Below are 15,130 nucleotides of genomic sequence, written 5' to 3'. Positions count from 1 at the left end.
ATTTTCTCAACATTTTGAATTTAGGGGATATAGGACCCATAATTGAGGGCCCGTAACCTGTCTTCTCTCTTTGATTATATTACATCCATCCAAATTCTTTTATAAAATGTCTGTTTTTGAAATAAATTTTTTCACACTGGTCAAAGTTGTACTTAAAATTTTTTGACAAGTAACTAAAGGATGTTCAAAGACAATCTGATGATACTAACTTTTGGTGGGGCCAATGTAATGAATAGTCCTCATCATCTAAATATTTGCCACGTGGAAAGTTAAAAGGGCCTAGAACAAAGAACTCTAGCAATCAGTGGTATTGCCAACATCACCAATTCAGCCCGCAGACAAGTGATGTTTGACAGAAGCTGCTTCTCACACCAACCTTATCTCCACTCAGAAATACGAAGGCAGTAGTGTCATAAACCATGCCTAATGCCTTGAAACCCAAAAACACCGTGACCCACTCCATAAATTGGAACTACGGTCCTGAGCAACACCACATGGGGCAACCTTTCTTCTCCTTGCCTTATGAAGGAGGTAACTCAGAAGTCAGGACATTTTTGTAACTGTGCTGCACTTAATCACACAATGAATCCAATGAGGCAAAGGGTATCTCTGCTAGTTAACCCAAACCCCAAATTCTTATGTCCAAGGTGGCTCAGTTGATACGTTAGCTAGCTGGTCTGTTTTGATAAAGACGCATATTCAATTCCTGCAACCATCTGACTTTGGGAACGGAGTTTTTAGTGTGGTATTTTTTTTTTGAACTGAACTGCATAGAAGATAAATAAAATTGGGGTGTAATACGATCATTTCCCAAGAGGTCATCTATTCTAGTATTATTCTCGCTCAAGTATGTTTAACTTCGGAGTTCTGATGGATCCGATGCATTACTACCAGTATGATCACACCATTTTTTAGTGTGTTGTTGTGTTCTTCAAATGGCCCACATAGGGATTTGGGCATATTATCAAAAATACCAAAATATATTTTTTATCATAGTGCAATTTAACTAGTAAAATCATTAGGCTATGTTTAATTTGAAGGAAAATATAGGGAAAGGAAGGGAAAGGTAGAGAAACCATTATAAGGTTTTTCAATGAGTGTGAAAGAAAATAAAAAGGCCGAGCTTAGGTTTTTGTTTCTTGTACGGTTATACCCTTTTGAAATTCATTTTACACCATACATTTGGAATATTGTGTGTGAAACCCATCAATTTGAGGGCCCACTTGAAATGATGCAATGCTGGAATGTTGTGCAAAACCCATCAATTTGGAGACGCACTTGAAATGATACAATGTGAAAAATCCAATCCATCAATTTGAGGCCTACAAGGAGAATGTTAGATCTTTGGCACTTTGTTTAAATAGCTTCCTACACCAAATTTAAGCCTATAAAAGGCAAGAAACATGCTTTTTGATGTCTATGTAGAACACAAATACATTATAATGGCTCTTTGGGTCCGTTTAGCTCATAGTTGAAATCGGAATTGAAATTCTTTTGAATTGAAATGGTCTATTCCTATAATCTGTTTAACTCATACAAGAATATAAATAAAAATTGGAATCAACAAAAATAGGATTTCATTCTTAAGGGAGAGGGGCCATTTTCTCATATGACTCCAACAAAAATGGGAATGGAATTCCAATTCCACATAACCCATTTCAATTCCAATTTCAGACCCCTATTCCCATGAACCAAACGGGGTCTTAGATTTTTGAGTGGGAGTATCCATGACCATAGAAACATCCATTTGCAAGTTGGAACTTCTCTATGTTGGAGAAAGTGAAAAAAAAAAAAAAAAAAGAAAAAGCACACTTTTATGTATTGTCACCTTACCATAGCAGTTTCTTTAAATGACAAAAGCAAAATCACTTGAAAGGGCCAGTTGATAACGACTCAGTGACTGAATTCATTGTTTTGTTTTTTAGTGTATATATAAATAATTGACTAAGGGTAAAATAATTTACCTCATTTTGGCAATATCCTGAACGTGCCAATTTGCTGCCAAGTGGCTCAATTGGAAAGTAGAGACTTAGGATTGAATCCACCTTCGGGTTTTTGGGTTTGGAGACAGGTTACTCTTGTGTGTAGTTCTATGCATGGTTTTAAAACCAGCCATTTTTTACTTAGGTGGTCGAACCACTCAACCCAGGAATTAGTAATTTATCTCGTTTTATTTAGCACATGACCCGGATTTTCCTAAAAACCCATTGAATTGATCAATGAACAGCTGACCCAGATGATTGGATCATTAAACCATTTGACCCGAACAACATACATTTTTTGGTCAATTTATTTAATAATGTCATGGGCTGATCTTTTTTCAGACCAGAATGGTCCAACCACTGACCCAGAAACTAAAGGAAAAACCAATTTCATATTCAAAATCTTGCAATTTCCACAGTAATGCTGGCAAGGGGGCAATGGCAAATTAAATTAAATTAAACTTTTCAGGTCATATAAGAGTTGGTTACTCACTCCAAAATGCATACAAATGTAGTTGGTGAGAGGTCTTTGAGTTGGTCGGTTACCTGTTAGCTGTTAGTACCTACCACTTACTAATTCCAATATGGTTCGACCGGGCCTAACCCGGTAATTTTATTCAGATAAAAAGAATCCATCATCCACGTGGTCAGTTACAAATTTACAATCTACATTCGCTGCATGAAACAGCGAGATCAAGGCCTTAGATGAAGTGACATTTTAGTGGGACCACTGCAATACATTGGTGGGACCGATCACTTAAAGTGAACTCGCTCTAGTTAAAATCCCTTACTTCAAGATTAGATCCTTCTTTACAGTAAAAGAATCTAATCCAACGGCTAAGATTGCGCGAAGACTGAGGACTCCCAATTCCTCCGGACCCCATGACGTGTCTAAATTCTTTCCCAACTCTGCCAGTCGCTTTGTCCCCCTCCGGACGATCGGAGGACGCGAGTCACGGGACTTCCTTTTCTTTTCTTTAATAAATTTTTGTTCCTTGAAGCTGTCATGAATAGAATCTCTTTTACTTGAGGAAGAAATGATTCAGTGAAACCGGATTCGATCAAGCAACGCGCGATCCCTGTCCAGAAGTACTCATTCTGATCCTCGTAATTTCTTTCCTCAGCCGTTCGGTCGTGGGACCCGCGTGAAGGAAGGTCTAACTTCTAAGGAGGACGGGATTGTTTCGGTCCTCCCACCACACTGGATCTAAGAGTCAAAGATAACTTTACCGCCACACGCTGACTGCAAACTTTGAAGCTTCGAACATCTCCAAGGTCTTTTCTTGTCATTAATAATAATATCTTGGTCGTGCGCGCTTGATGCAGGGATGACGTGGCAAGAAATGGGCCCCACGCCTCAGGGATCCTCGTGCACACTGCATTACCGAAGGGGCGCATCGATTAAATACGCTGAGTGAGTGCTGACTGCTGAGTGGATACTGTACCCACTTTGTGTCAATACGCGGGCCCCACCGTAATAATCTTTTTTCTCCTGCTCCTCATCGAACTGGCCTCCCCCCCCCCCTGCTCATGGCCTTTTGTCTCTCTCCTCTCGGCCCAGTAGTTTTCAGCGGATCCTCTGTCTTTTTTTCTCTGCTGCAACTCCTCTTTTCTTTCTCCTCCTTTTCTTTTCCCTGTTAATGGAGAAACAAAAGACGCTTTATCGATCGGCTTTCAGAGCGTCGAAAGTTAAAAGGAAGTTTTGAGGTTAGTAGCTCAGTGCCACTTTGAATTCGTCTCTGTTTCAGGTATTAGACCCCTTTTTCTGTGCTTTTCTTTTTAAAGTCGAGCATTTCCTTCAAAAGGGTGTTCTTTTTTTGCTTTCTTTTTTTCATTGTTTCCTTACTTTCTTGAATGCGTTTTTGTTCTAGGGTTTTAGCCGTTTACAGATTTCGTTTGAGTCTCGAGCTTTCGACATTTTGATTGTGACAAATGGCCGTTTCAGCTTTCAGCAGTGGATTTTTTCAGTTGACTTGGATTTTGAGTGGAAGTTTTTCTCTATTTTTTTGTTTGTTTTGAATTAGTTCTAAGGTTTTGGCTGTAAATCTATCTCGGTTGAGTCTCAGATTTCTGCTGAATCCTTATATTTTGTTTGGACCCTAAAGAAAGAAGGTTTTGTTTCACCTGAAGTTGAAATTTAAGTAATAAAAGAAGAAGGTGAAAGGAAGAATCTTTAGATTGATTTGAATTTTCTTCGCCATTCGAGAAGATCTTGGCAATTTTTCTTTGAATTTGAAGGTCTTTTAACGGATGCCTTCTGTTTGACTGTGTTACTGCAGCCTTGACCAATGACTATTTCTGGTCTTACTCTTAACGGTGAACGAGTCATCCATAAAGCCCTAGAAGCAATAATTCAACTTTTGCTGCGGTTAATTTGTTGGTCACGGCATTTTGCTGCATCTTGTGGGCATTAAGTGGATCGGGCTTCTTCTATTTTTGGTTGCTATGAGGATATAGTGTTATATAGTTGCTTTGTGGTTAGTTTCTATTTGCACTAAAGCTGTTCCTTTTGCTATAATAGCTTTCTGTGAAGTTATGGATATATAAGCAGTCAAAACTGAAGACTTAGTTTGACAGCAGGTTTCTTAGTTATTATTGGAGAAATGGATAAAAATCCAGAAGAGAACTGGAAGGAGCTGGTAAGGAAAATGCTCCCGCCTGGTACTTCCATCCCCAATGATGAAGATGATCTCGATTACTCAGTTGCCATAGAATATAAGGGCCCACCAGTCGCCTGTGAAGTCCCTAGAGTTGAACCCGTGGATGCAAATTATCCCACAATTTCCATTGCATCGGTTGTGGAAGATCTCCTTGCATCTCAAAGATTAGATGTCTGTGCAGTTTCCCCAGTAATCGAACCAATTCCTTTGCCCGTGTCTCGTATTGTGGCTGTTACAGGTTCTCCAGTTCAAAGCCCCAGGGTATCAGGAAGCTCAGAATCCGTTATTTCTGTCTTGCAGAACCCTGAGTTTTCATCGGCTTCTCCTTCAGCTTCACCAGGTTCACCTGGTTCTGCTCACCAACCTCCAAGTAACCCTCCTAAGAAAGTAGCAACTGAAGTAAAGAGAGTTCCAATTGTTACTTTTAACACTATCGATAAATCTGAAAGTCTAAATGGTGAGGTTGAAAAGCGTATCTTTCCTCAATATGTGGGGGTTTCAAAGAAAGAGAAAAAGAAGAGAAAAAAAGTTTGTTTTAGATGTGGAAAAGGGAAGTGGGAAAGTAAAGAATTCTGCCTGGTTTGTGATGCTAGGTATTGCAGTAATTGCGTGCTCAGGGCAATGGGTTCAATGCCCGAAGGGCGTAAATGTGTCAGTTGCATAGGTCAGCCAATAGATGAATCTAAGCGGTTGAAATTGGGCAAGTGTTCAAGGGTATTATCTCGACTTCTCAGCCCGTTGGAAGTCAAGCAAATCATCAAAGCGGAGAAAGAATGTCCTGCAAATCAGCTAAGGCCAGAGCAGATTATTGTGAATGGAGTGCCCTTGAGGTCGGAAGAAATGGCAGAATTGCTTGGATGCCCATTACCTCCAAGGAAGTTGAAGCCTGGCAGATATTGGTATGACAAGGAATCAGGTCTCTGGGGAAAGGTGAGTGTATTTACAATTGTTCACTTGATTTCTCCGCAGTTTTGTCCTTGGATGTCAATCAATTTAATTGTTACAGTAGCTGGACCTTTATTTATTTATTGGTTACAGTAAGTTGGAAATGATTAGATCATTTTGATACTTGACAGGAGGGAGAAAAACCAGATCGCATCATTAGTTCAAACTTAAATTTCTCTGGGAAACTTCGTGCTGATGCAAGCAATGGAACTACTGAGGTTTATATTAATGGCCGAGAAATCACAAAAATAGAACTGAGAATGTTGAAGGTAGGCCCACAAATGAAACCATTGAAGTTTAGACCAATCAAGCAATGGTGCTGCTGTAATGTTTGTTCTTTTTTATGCTTATGTGGTAGCAGAATAAGTATCCACTTGGTGCCACTTTCCCACTACTTTTCTTTTTAACTTTTTTTCCTTTTTTTTTCTCTTTTGCCTCTTTCTGATGTGGAGCTTTGTTGAAGTTTGGTTCCAGTGCTATATACATACGCATATATATGCATCTTTCTTTTTTTGATAAATGAAAAAGGGCTGAGCACATATATATGCATCTTCTTTCTACTGCTGCTTTTTTTGAGCAGTTTGGCTTTTTTCTCAATGAAATATTATATAGTCTATATATATATATATATATACTATAAAAAGTTTGAATAGCTGCCCTTGTTTTTTGGATTTTTTTGGACAAAAATATCCCTCATTTGAATTTGGTCATTCTATATTCTGAGGGCAGAAATTGTAATTTGGATATACTTTTTAGTGCCTTTCATTATCTCTCATTGAATCCTATATTTAAGGTAATTTTATATATCATCATCAAATTTCACTAATCAAATCCATGAACACTGATATTAATAATATAAAACCTATATTTTTAAAATCAAGTAAAAACTAAGTAGCTCTACCATTTGGGTCAAATAAGTGAATCCATGATGCCATAATTAAATACTAGAAATTTAAATAGATAAAAGTACATAAATAGAAAAGTTAGAAAATTTTAGGTACATCTCTAATATTATATATTTGTCATATTAAACAAAAATAGGTATGATAAATAAAAGGGAAAATTCCCAATTAATACCCTGTACTTTGGGTCTAGTGTCACTTTGGTCCCCGAACTTTAAAATGCGACAATTCATTACCCGAACTTTCAAAACGTGACAACCTAGTACCTTCCATTAACTAGCTGTTAATCAGCCGTTAAGTGACAGTTTAAAAAGACAGAAATGCCCTTTGAGTGTCATCTAATTTTCTTTATCAACTATCCAAACATTGACAAAAAAATTAATAGTCCCAAATCCTTACCTCTTCTATTCAAGAAAGTTGGGGTCACCAGAATGCCCACTCAAACGTAACCCCAACTTTCTTGAATGGAAGAAGCAAGGATTTGGGATTGTTAATTTTTTGTCAACATTTACTGATAAAAAAAAATGTCAACATTTAGATGGTTGATAAAGAAAATTAAATGACACTCAAAGGGCATTTATGTCCTTTTCAAATGTCACTTAACGGCAGGTTAACTGCTGATTAATGGCAGGTACTGGATTGTCACGCTTTGAAAGTTTGGGTACTAAAATGTCACATTTTAAAGTTCAGGGACCAAAGTGGCACTAGGCACAAAATACATGGTGGTACTAATCGGGAATTTTCCCTAAATAAAAAGTACTTATATTAATGACGGAAATGGGATATACAATTTAAAACTGATCCACAAATGAACCATTTTCCTCCTTAAGTGGTGGGTCAATGGTTCAACTATTCAGATCATTGGATTAACCCATGATGTTATAGTTAAACAATATTTTTTTAAGAAATGGAAAAAAATACATAAAATACAAAACTTTAGACAAATCTCTAATATTATATATTAATTCATATTAAAAAAGATAAGTGTGATAAGCAAGAATTATTTTTATTGATGATGTAATGAAATACAAAATTTAAAACCAAATGGGTCAACCCATGTTGTTATAATTGAATAATAAAAATTATATAATATATATATATATATATATATATATATAAATATAGAAATACAAAAAGTAGAAAATTTGGCACATCTCTAATATTATATAGCCATCATATTAAAGAAAATAAGTGTGATGAATAGGTATTAATTTTATTGATGGTTGAAATGGAATACAAATTTTAAAGTTGTCTCAAAAAGGAAAATGTTTTCCATTCAGAGAAAGGTTCAAGAATTCAATGGTCTAGGTTAACCCATGATGTCACAATTAAATAATAAAAAATCAAAATTAGATAAAAATACTAAAAGCTATAGAAAAGCAGAAAAAAGTTTATAGAAAAATTAGGAGATGTCCCTGATATTATACATTCATCATATTATATAAAAAAATATGTCATAGTTAAATAATAAAAATTTAAAATTAGATAGAAATACAAATGATTATAGAAGAAATTAAAAAAATCTAGACACATCTCAGATATTATTATTGTTATTACAAATTGCCACATGCAATGCATATGCACATTTACTAGTATATACATACATACATACTAGTATATGCATTTCCTTTCTATTTCATGATGAAAATAAAATGACAAAACAGACATGATTAGCTAAATCTTTTTTTTTCCTTCTTATCCTCCTTGCATCTATGATGGTAATAATTAATATAACTTCTTCCTTTACTTTGGACAAGAGTATTGTTCTTGTTTAGGCAAATCATTGTTATTTATGTCTAGTCCTAATCAAGGTTTTAAATTTCAAAAATTTCATCCATTTTGGACCCTTGATCCAAATTGAAAATATTTGAAATAGAACTTTGAACAATTTTTTTGAGACATTTTGATAATTTTGTTAAGTTTTTATATCATTTTATAATATTTTCATATTATTATTTAAATATTGTACTGAAATTTTGGGTGAGAGTTTGACATTTAATGATGAAATAAATTCACATGATATTGTTGATATATTATTTCAGCTAAAGTTTTGGACATGCAAAATCTTTTAAAGTGCCAATTTTGGCTGGGTAATGATCAGAATTGCTCTGTACTTCTTATATAGTTCATTGTTGCTAAAATATGTTAAAGGCACAAAGGATGCATGTCACTGAGGTAAAATGACTAGGCAATGTACAAGGATTTTAGACTCCTATGTGAAGTGCAGCCTAGGTGATGCAGAAGCTAAATAATAACTCATTAAATTTTGGAATAACTCAGAGCTATGTATTTATGTCGAAACAAAGGGCTAAGATAATATATAAGGGGTACAGAATACTTGGACAAATTATACAAGGCCATTACACAATGTTGGTCTGTGCTATCATGGATCTTTGGAGGTGTGGGCTTGATACACACCTAACCTCCATTTTTAGCACAAAGTGGTCAGTTCTGACTCAAAGACACATTCTCATGTTTTCCAGCCTGAGACTACCATTTCACCAAATAATAATCCCCACATAAACATATTTTATGTATCATATGGATATGATATATGTTACACACGGTCCATTTTCCTCCCCCAACCCAGGTGCAGGAGGGATCGATCCCAAGTCTCTGCTACAACCAACAGGGAACCTTACCAACCAGCTGGTTGGCACCTTGCAGCTCCATGGGCTTGTTTATGGGCTCCTTTATAGTTTTTCTTCAAAAGGGGAGCGGAGTCTGTTTTCACTAGTAGGGCGTCCTAGTTGTATAAAAGTTGGATAGGGGTTACTGATTTGGGGAAGAGTATGTAGATTGTCAGGTGAGTGAAAAGTTGGAGCTGAAGATTGGGGGTGCTGCTAGTTTTGATCCTGTTTGGTGACAAAAGGATTTTCTATTTAGGTTTAGAGTTTTTCCCATAATTAACAAAGCCATTAACAGTTAAAAAAGGATCTTTACCAAGAAAGAAGTAATAAAAAAAGGGATAAATGTGATCATCATCCACCAAAAAAGGTGTATGTGATCATCTCTAGCAGTCATTCACATGGACCACTCTGTGATGAAAATTAACTTCTTTATTCTGCCTGTGTCAAATCTGACATTTATATTTCCCAAGTTGAGTTCCACTTGAAAGGGAAATTGATCATAGTATGTAATGCTTTCAGTTGGCAAAGGTGCAGTGTCCACGTGATACACATTTTTGGGTCTATGATGACGGACGCTATGAAGAGGAAGGACAGAACAATATCAGGGGAAACATCTGGGAAAAGGTACGTATGAGATAATTCTAGTGTGTTACCCTTTAGTTTCAGTAGTTGTCCCTGGAAATATGTGTAAAACAGTTAGAAATGTCTCTTTGCTAGACAGGCATCAACTCGGCTCGTATGTTCTTTGTTCTCATTACCTGTTCCCCATGGTCAACCCCACATGTCAAGGGATGAAGTTAGCAATTATTCTGCTGTGCCAGAGTATCTAGAGCAAAAAAAAACACAGAAGCTTCTTCTACTTGGACTTCCTGGCTCTGGAACCAGCACTATCTTCAAGCAGGTTTGATAATGTTATGAGTGCCATAGATGGCTAGTGGCTTGAATATTTTAGTTGGTTTTCAATGTAGCGTTGTCAAAAACTTGTTATGTATCAATGCAAAATAAATGGTTTCTTCAAATTTAGTAGATATTAGTATTTTCTTATTCCATATTACACTTGGTGTTGTACTTGTAGAACATCTAAGATCTTCCTAAAGAATCCTCTGTCCGTATCAAGTGATTTCTTCTGATGCAGTTTCTTTGTTCTGGAGAAGACTGCTTGATTTTGTTTATCTGCTTATGTTTTTATTCTGCTTTTTTTTTTTTCTCATACAGTCATACTGTAGTATGGATTCTCATTGGATATTGGTTTAGTTTGCCTTACTTTTGATGATCCAGGAAATATAATTCAGAAAATTTATGTATTTAGTAGCAAATTTCTGTGTCAGGTTAAATTATGATTGACATTAAAAACACATTTTTAGTAAACAATTTATATTTTCAAATCAAATCATGATCAGAATTAACAAAATAAAATCTAATATGACAAAACAAACAAATGTTTGCAGATAAGTGTTGATAATTATTCAAAAATTTAGGGATCTGGGGTTCATTTTAAATGTGTCAACTTACATCCATAAAAAATGTGAAACTATAGTATTTTTCTCTTTCTCTTTCCTGAAAGGTGGAATTGAGGAAAAAAAATTGTGAAAGTAAATGCAAACTGGGAAAACATTTTTCTAAAGGAAAAAAACTAAAATAACTTGCAACTAGTTTGGTAATCTATTTGAAATAAATTCTGTTCATTTAAGAGGAAAGGTCAGAATAAATAGTTGACTTAGAATGTCTTAGTGGAATATGGATTACCGATTATTAGCTTTTGATCACCAGAATATACCTTACTGAGTTTGGGGTTAGATTGGGCTTGAGATGTATTGATGATCTTCTTTTACTGGCCATACTATTGGTTTGTAATTATTGGGGCTTTCTTTTAGTTCTGGCCTTTGATCTCACAATTTGAGCAATCCTTCTTGTAACCTCAGTTTTTTTCTTTTCTTCAATAAAATTCTCTAATATGTTAGACTGTTAGTGATATATACATAGAGCATATATACATATGCAACACCTGATCTTCAAACCATAGAAGTTCTATTTATAACTATCTGTTTTGCAATTTTTATCTTTTTCTAATTCTGGTTAGTTGTTTTAGGATTTCTATTTAGTTTGGGTTATAGGCTGCAAGGTCTCTGATTAAAACCATGTAATTGTATGACTGGATTATCTTGTTACCATTTTTGTGTTTTTGTTTTTTCTTTTCTTTTCTTTTCTTTTCTTTTCTTTTCTTTTCTTTTTCTTTTTTTTTTCCTTTTTTTTTGAGGTGGGGGGGAGGCGTTCTTGATGTTTGGGGTCCCTTGTTTCTTATCTGTTGCCACAGTCCTTTTCTCTTTTGGAGTTCCTCATTAATTTTTCTTATTTGTTGAGTCAGTAACCTAAGAATAGGAAACATGTCAAATATGTTGTAAAATTCATATAAAAATATTGTAAATGTTAGAAACATTGTGAAATCTTTGGAAATATCACAACAAATGACAAAAGAAGCATAAACAAGCATTTTAAAGTTGCCTATAAAAAAAAACAAGCATTTTTAAGTTATAGTGTTATTATAAAAAGTAGAAGATCAAGACTGTAATCAGTCTTGAATCCTAATAGGTTTTAGGTTTACAAAACAGAAGAAAAGTGAGAGAAAGGAGAAGGAATAGAAGAGAAGTAGGATAACACAAGGGGTTGAAAGGAGGGACAGATTCTAACTGATCTGCCGTCGCCACTCTCTTATTATTTATAGGTTATGTTCAGTACATAATGGAAAGGACAGATCTGCCCTTAGTACTTACATGATAAATAAAGTAAATAAAAACTGAAATAAATAACAACTGAATTAACAAACTAACCCAAACTGACACTACTATAACTAAAACAAATAACTACACATGCTGTCCTATGAACACAGTGGGGACCACTGCTGTGAGGCCCACATCAGTGTTCTCTACACTCCCCCTCAAGTTGGGAGTAGATATTCTATCATTCCCAACTTGGATAGGTTTGTCTCTAACTTCTTCTTTGGTACAACCTTGGTGAGGATATCCGCGAGCTGCATATTAAATGTGATATACGGAAGATACACTTCTTGTGATGTGACCCTCTCTCGCACAAAATGCCAATCAACTTCGATATGTTTAGTTCTGTCATGCTGCACTGGGTCGTGGGCTATATTAATAGCTGCTTGATTATCACAATACAACATTAAGGGCTTTTCATAGTCAATACCCAACTCTTCAAGTAGTGATCTCAGCCATAAGATTTCAGCCACTCCGTTAGCCATTGACCTGTATTCCGCTTCAGCACTGGAGCGGGAAACAAGACTCTACTTCTTACTCCTCCAAGAGACAAGGTTACCTCCCACAAGGGCACAATATCCAGAGGTAGACCTTTTGTCATCGACACTCCCAGCCCAATCAGCATCTGTATAGACCTCCACCCTCATGCGGTTATTGTTCTTGAGCAATATACCTCTACCCGGGCATCTCTTCAAGTATACTAATATTCTCTCTGCTGCAAGAAGATGAGAAGTTCTAGGGGAGTGCATGTACTGGCTAACAACACTAACTGCATAACTGATATCTGGCCGAGTGAGGCAGAGATATAGGAGCTTTCCAACCAACCGTTGGAACATAACTTTTTCTTCAAGAGGCTCCCCGCCCTCTGCACTAATCTTGTGATTTTGTTCAATGGGTGTATCAGCAGGCTTAACATCCAACTTTCCAGTTTCCGCCAACAGATCTAGAACATATTTTTTCTGAGAGATAAAAATCCTTTGCTTGGATCTAGCAACCTCAATACCCAAAAAGTACCGTAGTGCACCAAGATCTTTCACCTCAAACTCTTGATGAAGGAGCTGTTTGAGAGACTCAATCTCATGGTTGTCATTTCCTATCACCACAATATCATCAACATATACTACAAGTAGTGTCAGAGAGGATTCCACCCTCTTGATGAATAGTGTATGATCTGACTAGGCCTGTACATAACCAAACTTTTCAAGGGCTAATCTGAACCTATCAAACCAGGCTCTAGGTGACTGCTTCAAACCATACAATGCCTTGTCCAGTCGGCAAACCTTCTTACCTGTCTCTGTATCATAGAAATCCAGGAGGCAACTGCATGTAGACCTTTTCCTGTAAGTCTCCATTCAGAAAGGCATTTTTGACATCCATATGGAACAAGGGCCAAGAATGATTTGCTGCAAGGGATAACAGAACTCGGATGGTGGTCATCTTGGCCACTGGGGCAAAGGTCTCCAAGTAGTCTATACCATAAGTCTGAGTAAACCCCTTTGTGACCAGCCGGGCTTTGTACCTTTCAATAGAGCCATCAACATTATGCTTCACAGTGAACACCCATCTGCATCCCACCGGTTTCTTTCATTTTTGGTGGGTCAACCAGTGCCCAAGTATTATTCTTCAACAAGGCATCCATTTTGACTTGCATTGCATCTTTCCATTTTGGAACTGATAAGGCTTCTTGCACTGTTCTTAGAATAGGGACATCGGCAATGGAAGTGAGATAGGACTGGTAAGAGGGAGATAAATGATCATAGGATAAGAACTGTGAGATGTTGTGAGCTATAGAAGTGGTGCAATGTCATTTCCCTTTACGAATGGCAATAGGGAGATCAAGGTCATCCACAAGGGGGAAGGTGGCAACAGTGGAAGGTGTCTCAGTATGCTCTGGATCTGAAGCCGCAGAAGGAACTGGAGCTGACCAGGACTGCCGATGACTAGGATCAACCTGCCTGCATCGCCTGTGATAGACTCTCAACTCTTGCTCCCTCTGACCACCCTCAACACTACAACCTTCATTACCCAGTGGAATAGGTAAAGAAACAGCCCCACTTCCACCAGCCCCACTTCCACTCTCACTGCTCTCCCCCTGAGGAGAAACCCTAGGATAATAGGGTGTCTCCTCAAAAAAGGTGACATCCATGGAGACAAACCTTTTCCCTGAAACCGGATCATAGCAGCAATAACCCTTTTGAGTTTGTGCATAACCGAGGAAAATGCATTTGGAGGCCTTAGGTTCAAACTTGGAATGATGAGGCCCGAGAAGGAACAATGAACAACTCCTCGTCTAGGTATAGAAGGGAAAAAGGGGTTTTCATATCAAGAATCCAGGAAGGAACTCAATTAATGAGATAAACTGCCGTGAGGATAGCATCACCCCAAAAGCGAATAGGTACATTGGAGGTAAACATAATGCTTCTAGCTACCTCCAAGATATGCCTATTCTTCCTTTCGGCAATGCCATTCTGTTGTGGTGTATAAGGGCAAGTTCTCTGGTGAATAACTCCATGGCTAAGCAGGTAGGAGGTCAATGGCTAAGCAAAGTAATCCTTTGCATTATCAGATCTAAGGACATCTGATGGAAGTTTTGGGTCAGAGCAGGAACCTCATCCCGAGAACGCATAAGATTGACCCAAGAAAAGCGGGTATGGTCATCAACAAACAGTAGAAAATATCTGTACCCACCCATAGAAGAGATTTGATATGGCCCCCAAACATCAGTATGCACAATATCAAAAGAGGAATTACTCCTTTTATTACTTAAAGAGTAAGATGTTCTATAATGTTTGGCAAACTCACAACTCTCACACCTCAACTTTGATAACTCAACAGACTCAAATAAAGCAGGAAACAAACTCTTCAAAGACTTAAAAGACAAATGACATAATCGATTATGCCAAAGCATAACCGGACTCACAGACTGGGAAACAAAAGACTTCTTATCCACTGACTCCTCCCGACAAGAACTCTCTCCAAGCAGATAGATCCCGTTTGTCTCACGGCCAGTCCCAATCACCTTCCTCGTCTCCAAGTCCTGAAAAACATATCGGTCAGGGAAAAATGTTACTGAACAGTTCATGTGTTTGGTAATACTACTAACTGAAAGCAAGTTAGTATCAAGCTTAGGAACATGCAAGACAGAAGATAAAGAGATAGTATCTGATAGCTTGATGTCCCCCTTGCTTGAAATGGGAACAAGAGAGCCATCAGCAATGGATACTCTATCTCGGCCAG

The 15,130-nt window shown here is 37.1% G+C and overlaps 1 protein-coding gene across 2 annotated transcripts in view; it reads left to right on the top strand.

The window, feature by feature from the left end:
- The first annotated feature begins 3,177 nt into the window (after nt 1-3,177).
- XLG3 (extra-large GTP-binding protein 3) overlaps nt 3,178-15,130 on the top strand; it is a 29,741-nt gene continuing 17,788 nt past the window's right edge. Inside the window, exons 1-6 of one of the 2 annotated variants that reach the window (XM_088961173.1) lie at nt 3,178-3,689; nt 4,262-4,459; nt 4,560-5,572; nt 5,719-5,856; nt 9,639-9,743; nt 9,841-10,020. In XM_088961173.1, the coding sequence (XP_088817299.1) occupies nt 4,586-5,572; nt 5,719-5,856; nt 9,639-9,743; nt 9,841-10,020 (1,410 nt within the window). In that variant the 5' untranslated portion in view covers nt 3,178-3,689; nt 4,262-4,459; nt 4,560-4,585. The remainder of the gene's footprint in view (nt 3,690-4,261; nt 4,460-4,559; nt 5,573-5,718; nt 5,857-9,638; nt 9,744-9,840; nt 10,021-15,130) is intronic. The other variant, XM_088961172.1, reaches the window with a different exon arrangement.

This window comes from Nelumbo lutea, chromosome 1, assembly GCF_056320005.1.
Source record: "Nelumbo lutea isolate HS-2025 chromosome 1, American lotus-T2T, whole genome shotgun sequence".
In the NCBI taxonomy this organism is placed as follows: Eukaryota; Viridiplantae; Streptophyta; class Magnoliopsida; order Proteales; family Nelumbonaceae; genus Nelumbo; species Nelumbo lutea.
This window is presented reverse-complemented; position numbering and strand designations above follow the sequence as displayed.